Raw genomic sequence first — 9,572 nt, forward strand, 5'->3', positions numbered from 1 at the left:
CCTTGTTCTCCATATCCTTGCCAGCATTTGTTATTTTATTTTATTTTATTTTATTTTATTTTTATTACAACCATTCTTTCTGGGGTGAGATGGAATCTTACTGTTGTTGCAGATCTCTTGAATGACCAATTATGTTGAACATTTTTCATATATTTATTTGCTGTCTGAATTTCTTCATGTAAGAAATATATATCCATTTCATTTCAGATGCCCATTTTGCAAAATTGTTCTTTAGCACTTAGGTATTCTAGGCAGTGCTGTCTTGTTAAATTAACTTTAAAAGAGATCTTGTATCTAAAAATACTTCGGGTACTCTTGTTGAGTTTTCTGATGATGCACCTTTGCTCTTAAGAAAAAATAAGTTGGGAATTCAGTCACTTGGTGACCTCTGATGATAGGCAGTTTCTTTAGCATCCTTGAGAAGTCTCATTTTGATCATCAATGAAAACAGGTGCCATGCCTTATAACTGTGAATGAGTGGAGTGGAAGAAGCAATATTTGACAGAATGTAGGCATGCATGTGTTAGCTGGAAACTTTCATGTTTGGTTTGCTGTGACATGGACTCTGATTTCAGGAGTGTTAGGTATTTTTGCCACAAGTTGAGTATAACATAAGATGTAATAAGTCCTCGGGAAACAGTTAAACGATGTTTTTTCTTTTCATAGTTTAAAGGATAGAAGAATAATTGAAATATTATATAAACCATAATAATTTAGAAAGAGGAATTATGGGAGAAGTTTTTGCATTATTATGCAATGTGAAACAGAGATAACTCAATTTGTGACTCATCTCCTTGAATCCTGTTTAAGAATGTGTGGTTTGTAATTATTTATATACATTTTTCCTAGGTATCATCTACCAGTACATGTGGATGGCCACCATGCTGTGAGTCCTTACTCAGTAGTTTTGCCATTATCTGCTGATTGTTTGGCCTTGAAGCCTGTGTCAGATATGCTGAGAATAGCCTGGAACTTGTCATGGTATCATGGGAGTGATAATCTATTCAAGCAAATGAACTCCGAAACTAAAATCCAAGAGTAAGCAGTTATATGTAAAAATAAGCATTTATGATTAAGTGCTTGTAACCAATTAGTTAGAGTTTACGTTTTCTTTATGTTATGTAGCTTTTTCACTTGGTGCTAACATCTGCTTCTGGTTTTAACTGAAGATTTTTTTTGTACTTTTTTTTTTGTGTGGTACCGGGGATTGAACTCAGGATCTTGCACTTGTCAGGCAAGCGCTTATTCTACTAAGCTATCTATTTCCTGGCCATTTTTACTTTGTTTTAAGGATTATGTTTATTTAGTATTTTTAAAATTACCACACAAAAGATATTTAAATACTTGAATTTATGTCAAGTTTGTTTAGTTAATAGGTCTAAATTATGAGCAAAAGTGCCCAATAAGTATACGGAATGTTATTACTGTGATGATTATTTTTGCATTTTTTAGTATTCTGATTTGTCAGATTGTTAGGAATAAAAAAATGTTTTATATTTCTGTAAGAAAGAATGAGTCAATATAAATACTTAGAATGTTATTTAAAACTCTAGTATTAGCACGCACCAGTTTTTTTGTTGTTGTTGTTGTTTTATTTTGGCTTTAAGTCAGTGTTTAACTGAAAATGAAAATAAAACAATTTTGGAGGTAAAAACTTATAATAGAAATAAATGTGAGCTTTTATTTAAATAGCTTTATATTGATCTTTCTTCTTTTTTCTAGATTTTCAGATACATTGAAACTCTCCACAGTGGATATCCTTACTCTGAAGATAACACACACAGCCAGTGGGTTGCAGGACTGCTTTCACTCCATTGTTCAGGCTGTAGCCCACAGGGATGTGAGGGCTGCTGTCACGCGGATGAATTTTTATCTTCTGAATGACAAATTGTCTTTAAAGGGAGGCATCAGCCCATGTGGGGTTACCGTGAAGTCCTTGGCTTGGCACAGTGCACTAAACAGGTTAGTCTAAGCATAGTCCTGTCCGTTTCAAAGACCTTGATTGAATTGTATTTGGATTCATCTTCAAACCTTTAAAGATAAGAGCAAATATTCTTACTGTTGCTATCATGAGAGAAATGTTTTATATAGAAAGTAAAATTTCAGGATTTTTAGTATTTGTCAGAAATACTAAGAGCACAGAAGAAATATTAACTTATTCACTGCATTTTTTTATTTTTTATTTTTTTATTCACTGCATTTTTGAAATAATTGTTAAAAAACTTAAAAATTTTAGTTAACTTAGAAAATTTTTTTCATGAAAGTAAATAATGAAAATAAGACATGGGCAAAATACTGAATGTCTATTCCTGTCTGTATTGTAAATGAGTTGAAACATCAGAGAATTGATTAATAGGTTGGGTACACCTGCTACAGGCTGTACTGTTTTGTTTTGCTTTTGTTCTCAAGGAAATTATCCCATTTTTCTTTTTACTCTGAATTTCATGAAGGTGATTGTCTTGTGTATGTCCTTTAATTGCTATTGGAAAGACTCTAGCTTGTAAATTTAGCACATTTAACTGGTAGCAGATGGTTGCATTTGCAATAAGACTGATAAGCAACTGCTGTACCTAGTTTTTCATTTTATTTTACATGTGACTTTAGTGTAAAGCATGTAAATTTCTTTATTAAATATAAAGTATGCAATTTAAAAAAAATGCTAGGTTAAATGAGTTTCTAAAGTGAGCTTTTTTATTTTGTTTTCCTTTAACAGCGGGTCCTTCCCTGTGATCTGCCAGAGCCAGCTAGTACTGTCTTGTGTGAGAGCTAATGGCTAAATTTTCAGGATTTTTGAAAGTTGATTTTTAAACTACTTTTAAGAAGTATATGACTTACAACTATTTGAAAATAAGATAATGATTATGAAAAAAATCATCACTTTCTAATTGTTTTATAATATTTTGTAATCTGTGCCCATGAGGTGATTTTTACTATATGTGTTTTATAGAAATGCAACATAGTTTAGTGCTTCTGATCTTCTCTTTTCATCTCCAGGTTACACTGTAGTTAGATGTTGGCCTTAGTAAGGATGCTTAAACCATGTAAATTAGTGAGCAGCAAATTAGCAACCTGCTCCCTAGTCAGTTGCGCAGTGTCAGCCCGTTACTTTTAAATATTGTCAACAGAGGCATGTATAAAACTTGAAGTCCCAATGCATTTGATGTATTTCTGTTTGTTATAAGAAACAGAAGTGTATGGTAAAAGCCAATAATGTGTATTAAAACCATAGAAATAGTCTCCAAAACTATACTGAGGCAGAGCCTGTCAGTCCAGATCAGTAGAAGCCCGTAGAGCAGTTCAAGTTGCCTAGCAGCAGTACCTGTGTCTAAGCCTTACGTTTTTATAGTGGACCTATCCGGGGATTCACGTGAGTAAAGAGTAGAGTGTTATTTTCTGTTAGTGCATGTTAGCTGTACAGACCAGGGAGTTTTACTTTCTTCCTTCCGCATGCATGGAGCATGTGATCACCAGCTGCTCTCCTTTTATTCTTCTCCCAACTCTTTCCTCTGGTATCTCTTCTACTTTCAGAGTGATTTTTAATGTATTCAACCAAATAAGAATTGAAAATACTATAAAAAAAAACCCACATCTGTATGAAGAGAGATTTTTTCTTATTTACATTTTATTAGCTCTTATAAATTCTCTAAAGGTAATATATATATTTACAAGAGGATTTACTTAAGTTATATGGAAATACTATGCAATTACCTATGATGGTCTTGACCATCTCACATTTTGTTATCTACAGGGAGTCTTGGAACAAACCCTCCATAGGTGAGGGACAATGTAGTTTTTTCTTTTTTCTTTGGTTTATAAGGTCCTATATGTAGCACAGATACTGCTGCCCAATATATAAAATATACTCATGTTTGTGCTATAGTATGTTTTACTATAGCATAAGGAGTGTATCAGTATAGCACAGAATACACCTTGTCTAGAAAAAATCTAAAAAAATATTTTTACTCCCAGAAAGTATGTGTAGAGTTTGTGTGTGTGTGTGTGTGTGTGTGTGTGTGTGTGTATGTGTGTGTGTGTAGTATGAATATGTGCTTAAAATGGATGGGACGTTGGAAACTTTTGTTTAGCTTTGTTTTTACTCATTTGGCAGAATTTCGTGTTTTTAGTCAGTTAGCTGGCCAGCACTTAAAGCCAAAAAATATTTAGAGTGAAAATTCCCTGTAAATTATGACTATATAAATCATTGAGATAATGTTTTATAAGTTTAGCTTAGAATTTTGTATATTATGTAAAAGTATTTCAAGTTATATCATTCTAGATCACTCTAAAGTATATAGAGATTTTACTTGTATGAATGAGTTTATATTTTTGAAGTAGCATACTTTAGATATGTTTATATCTGCATCTATATACCTATTACTCTCTATCTCTCTATGTGTCTGTCTCTGTCTCTGTCTTTGTGTTTATATCTCTAAATGAATGTCCTCCAAAAGGAGTCCATTTAGGAGTAAATATTTGAGATGATCATGGTTCATTAGAATTGTAAGTTATTAGAGGTATCTAAGTCATCTTTAACCATTTCCTATTGATTTTGCTTGTGTAAAGCCTTTGTATCCTTTTCTTTTAGAAGTCCTATTGCTACTATCTAGAAAAAGGTTTTACCATTTTTCATCTGGACTACGGAATGACTAGCCAGTTGGTTTTATTGTTTCTGTTTCTATCCTTATGCCACTCATTATATTGTTTTCTGAATACTTCTTAAGTACATGTCACCTGTGGAATCTGCTATGGCATGCCAGACGGTAAACCCTCTAGCAGGGGTGGCAAACCTATGGTGTTCATGCTGCAGCAGGTTGTGTTGCAAGCTCTGAAAGTTTTGCTCTCACTGTCCTATAGCATAATACAGAAACTCTTTTCTGATCTGGTACTTGGCTACTTCTTCAGTTTACTATCACAGCACTAACATACACAGTGATATTATGAATTGTGTATGTATTATACTTCTAAGAAACTGGTATTCCTGGACATTGGTGGTAAATTTATGGCATGGGTGCTGCAGCTGGCTGTTTACCACCGAAAGCTTTAAGCGATTCGCCATCACTGTGCTAGGGGCATGCACTTTTGTTTTATAATTTTGTGCATTTGCACAGTTAAGTCCCTGACTAGTCTGTAAATATCAACTTATCTCTAAGCTTTGGTTCCATATCTTTTTCCTTTGTAAAATATTAAGAATTGTAATTACCACTCTAATTGTCACATGGCTATTCTGAGACCTATAATTGTTACAGTTACTCAAATATGTCTTCTACTTATGTGCCTAGCTTTATTACTTTCTTTCTTATACCCTTAGACATGCCGTATGGCACAATATACAGCTCACTCCTGATAAGTTAGATTGGATGTGTTGGAAAGATCAGCTGAGTCCATGTCAGGTGACCCTGCCCCTCAGTACATATAGCTCTTTGTTTTTCTTTTCTTCCAAATAGCTTTTTAAAGTATGCTTATTCTGCCTTAGAAGTGTACTTAATAACAAGTTCTTCTTTTGAACCACTACCTGGTAATTTTACCCATGGGTCTGTCCTTAACCACACATGGAATAACCCTAACTATTCATATGTGCTAACTCACATGTTATTTTAACGTAACTGTGATTTATTTTCTTTTTCTCCCTCAGGCTCTAAATGCCTTCAGTTATTTCAGACTTCTCACTTGTTAGTGGTACTTGAGGGCTCCCTCTGTGATTCAGACATTATGCCCTTTATGGGGGATAGTGGCACAGGCTGAAAAAGATGGGAACAAAGAACTATTGCCTCTGTGTAGTGCTTTTCCATCACTGCACAAACATGCTAGACCATAGTAGAATATTTAGCAATAAGCAAAACTGGTAGAACCCTTGTTTTTATGGAACTTGCAGTGAAGGCAGCTAAAACTATAGTCAGCACTGAGAATGCTTTCAAGGGGAAGTCTGTTAGGAAACTGTACTTGAGAAGTACTTGATCTCACCTTAGTGGAGAGAGGGTTATTTATGGGTTAAAGTTTAATCCAAGGCACAAAAGTTAAGTAGGATGGAGGCAGAAAACATGCGAGGCACACTGATAAAGCTGGAAATTAGTGTAGTGTTTTTCAGCAAATAAAAGAAAGATAATTGCATTTTGATTTAAAGAATATGGAAACTGATTATAAAGTGAGGCTTCAGAGGTGATTTTTTTCATATCACCATAGTTATTATGGAAGAGTTATGATTTTTATGGTTGTCATATTTCATATTGTTAGAGTCATCCTTTCATCTGTCCTTTTGAAATGTGTTTCTAATCACAACTTTTATAATTTGACACTTGTCATCATCTCTGCTGAATGTCATTTTGGGAAAGTAGAGATTTAAAATAAAGACAAAAGAATAAAAATGGCAAATACCCTGTCTCATCCTATAAATGTAACATAATAGAGCCATGGTATTGGACTATTTAAATTAACCTTTATGTTGTAACACTTAGTAGCCATATAACCATAGGAAAAACTACTAAACCATATTGGTGCCTGAGGTTTGTCAGTTTTGAAATAGAGCTACCAATTTTATGATAATTGAAAAATTCTTCTAAGTTCTTAGAACAAAGTCTGGCATAGTCCAGTGCTCAATAAATGCTGGATTTTTTATTAAGTATCATTAATGCCCTTATTAATATATTGATATAAGTGCTTTTAATTTTTAAAAACAAAAGCATTACAAATAAATCTCTTACACTTCACACTTCTACTTCTGATTATCTTTTAAAAGAAACACATTTCCAAACTTTATTTTCATAAAAGCTTTCTTATCTACTAGTTTCATATCTCTCTTGTACCATTTTCTTTTGAGTCTCAGAAAATTGTTTTGTGCCCTTTAGTTGAACTAACAAAGATATTCCTTCCTGTATCTATTTTCAGTGTTGTTCTTATCACAAATTGTGATGGCATCTTTGGAGTATTTCTTCCTCCCTCACCTTCTTACCTTATGTTCCCTACTTGGTCAGAAAGAGGATTGAAATTCTGTAATTTTATTTATTTATTTTTAATTGGCGAAACATGATAATGGCATGGAGGAGAAATTTTTTCAGGTTAGAGGCAATTATTTTTCCTCTTTAGAAATCATTTGACTCTTTTTCTGAATTCTGGCATTTATCTTTTATATTATTTATCATTTCCAGTTGGTCACATATTTTCTTCACTGTAGGCCTGGGTTGTTAAAGGTTGTTAAACGGTAAAGATACCATTTTCTTCACTTGTGCATTTTCATATGCCCACAGGAGTAGTATCTTAAAAATAGTATGATCATGGGAAATGTATTGAATACTTATATCTATGATGAATAGTGGTATGTGTCTGAAAGAGCTAGAAATTATGATTACTGTCTTCCTTATAGGTTTTTACAGGTGCTTCCTGCTTGCACTGAAGATGAGAAACTGCTAATAGATATTGTACAGTTTTTAAAGAAGTTAATGAGAGAACAAAGAAAACATCTACCAGTTGAACTTCTAAACTGGATTCTAGAATTACTCCTTAGACATGTAAGTGTTAAATAATTTGAATTTTTGGTTTGATAACCAATTTATTTGTAGAAATCATTTATGTGAAAGGATAATCTTTTTTAAACCTGTGCACTTTACTTTTTTAAATAATACAAAATAGTTTTTAAAAAAAGCATTAGAATCAATGCAAATTTTCACTAAGCAAAGAGGAATTCATCAATGGCTACTGTATTTCATGATGTTATCTTCAAATTAGGTGTTTAGTTTACCAGACATAAATGTGCAAAATGGGTTTTAAAAAACTCCAAAAGAACAACAGAAAAGTTATAATAAATTGAAAAGAAAAAAATAAGAATAAAAAGAAAAAAAATTTAAATATTAACTGCTCCTTTCAAGTCTTTGTATGGACTGTACTTAATACAGTGAACACCTCCTAACAGCATGGTCTTCCTAAATGAGTGTGGCTGTTTATTACAATTCTACAGAGTAAAGGCAACTAGCACTTGCAGTATCTAATAGAACTTGTGAAAAGCATGTGAGCTTTCAGCTGCACCTGTTTTTAAGAGGAGCGCGCAGTCAGGGTGATTTTAGCGGTCAAAGATATGGAGAGATAGGTAACAAAGGCTGAAGGAAGCAGGAGGGGTATAAAGTTGGTAAGTGAAGTAGAGATTTGTTTTTATTTGTAGCTCTTTTGTTACCCTTTTCTGTGACTTGTCCCTTGATGGCCTTGCTGTTTCTGCTCATGTTTGGGTTGTTATTATTCTATTGCTGTCGCGTATAAATAATAGAAATGCTGTTTATAAATTAAGGAGATTAGCCCTCTATTGATGTGAATTTGAGATATTTTATACTTATCATTTATCTTCTGACTATGCTTGTGTGTTTGGACTTAATTATCTTTAATCTTTTCATCTCTTGATCATTTTATTATTTCATCATCTTATTTTGTTTTTATTTTTCAAATATACTTACATTATGTTCTCTGACTTTAATTTCTATGTTTAGTCATACACAAGTCCTACAGGGGAGTATATATGTGTGTGTGTGTGTGTGTGTGTGCGCGCGCGCGTGTGTGTATGAAAACTGAGCACTTTTTGTCAGGTCAGTCATTACAGTCCTTATCACCTGCCACCCCACCTTGAGGTACTGTACTGTCCAGCTTCCACCTGTGCCACCTATAGTTTTCAAGACAACTTCCAGAGTGATCTTTTAAAACATATATCATGCTACTGATCTGCTCAGAAACTCCATGAACTTCCTCTCTCCTTCAGATGAAATTCCAAAGTGCTTACAATAGCCTACCAGGCTCTAATTGAGCTTGATTCTGAATATCCTGGTAACCTCGTCTGCTGTGTCTGTACCCCACCCACATTTGTTCTAGCCACATTGGCCTCTTAGTTATTTTTAAGACATGGTGCTCACACCACCTGAGTGTTCTTCCATTTCCTTTTTTTCTTTAACTGGAATGTTCTATCCCTAGGTTTCTACGTGAGTTGATAAAAAATATAGTCAATGTTTAAATTGAAAATAATTATTACAAAGGAGACATCTGGTCACTAATCCCTTTCAAAATATTTTCCTCTAAAAAAGGTGTGGTATAATTATACAGTAGCGTATTACTCATCTGTAAAGAAAGATAAACTTGAGGCTTTTATAGGTAAATGGATGCAACTAGAGACCATACTCAAAAGTGAAATTAATCAGTTTTATATGTGTAAGCATTGTATTGCTAGTGGAAGAAACTGAAAGAGTAAATAAGATCCAAAAGGTATAATAGTTAATGTGAAAGGTAAGGAAACAGCTCAAAAGGAAAGAACAAATGAGTGGGGGAAAGGAGAAAAGGAAATAAAAATAAAAAAATATGTAAGTATTGGCAAGAAAAGAAAAATTAGTTGGACTTCATCAAAATTACAAAATTTGTGCGTTAAAGAACAGTTTCAAGAAAGTGAAATAAGAGGACCGTTGAGGTAACTCAGCAGATTAAGCCCCTGGTTAGGCAAGCACAGTATGCCGTGGTGGCGCATGCCTGTCATCCCGGAGCTGGGGAGGCTAAAAACAGGATTACTGTGAGTCAAAGCTGTGTAGTGAGACCCTGTACCAAATACATGA

The 9,572-nt window shown here is 33.7% G+C and overlaps 1 protein-coding gene across 4 annotated transcripts in view; it reads left to right on the plus strand.

Annotated features, from left to right (window-relative positions):
• Positions 1-9,572, plus strand: part of Rttn (rotatin) — a 198,838-nt gene that overhangs the window by 75,117 nt on the left and 114,149 nt on the right. For all 4 annotated transcript variants that reach the window (XM_004647159.3, XM_023707430.1, XM_023707431.1 and 1 more), the window contains 3 exons: positions 850-1,038; positions 1,723-1,962; positions 7,358-7,502. In XM_004647159.3, the coding sequence (XP_004647216.1) occupies positions 850-1,038; positions 1,723-1,962; positions 7,358-7,502 (574 nt within the window). The remainder of the gene's footprint in view (positions 1-849; positions 1,039-1,722; positions 1,963-7,357; positions 7,503-9,572) is intronic.

Source organism: Octodon degus, unplaced genomic scaffold (genome assembly GCF_000260255.1).
Source record: "Octodon degus isolate 3935 unplaced genomic scaffold, OctDeg1.0 scaffold00289, whole genome shotgun sequence".
Taxonomy (NCBI): Eukaryota; Metazoa; Chordata; class Mammalia; order Rodentia; family Octodontidae; genus Octodon; species Octodon degus.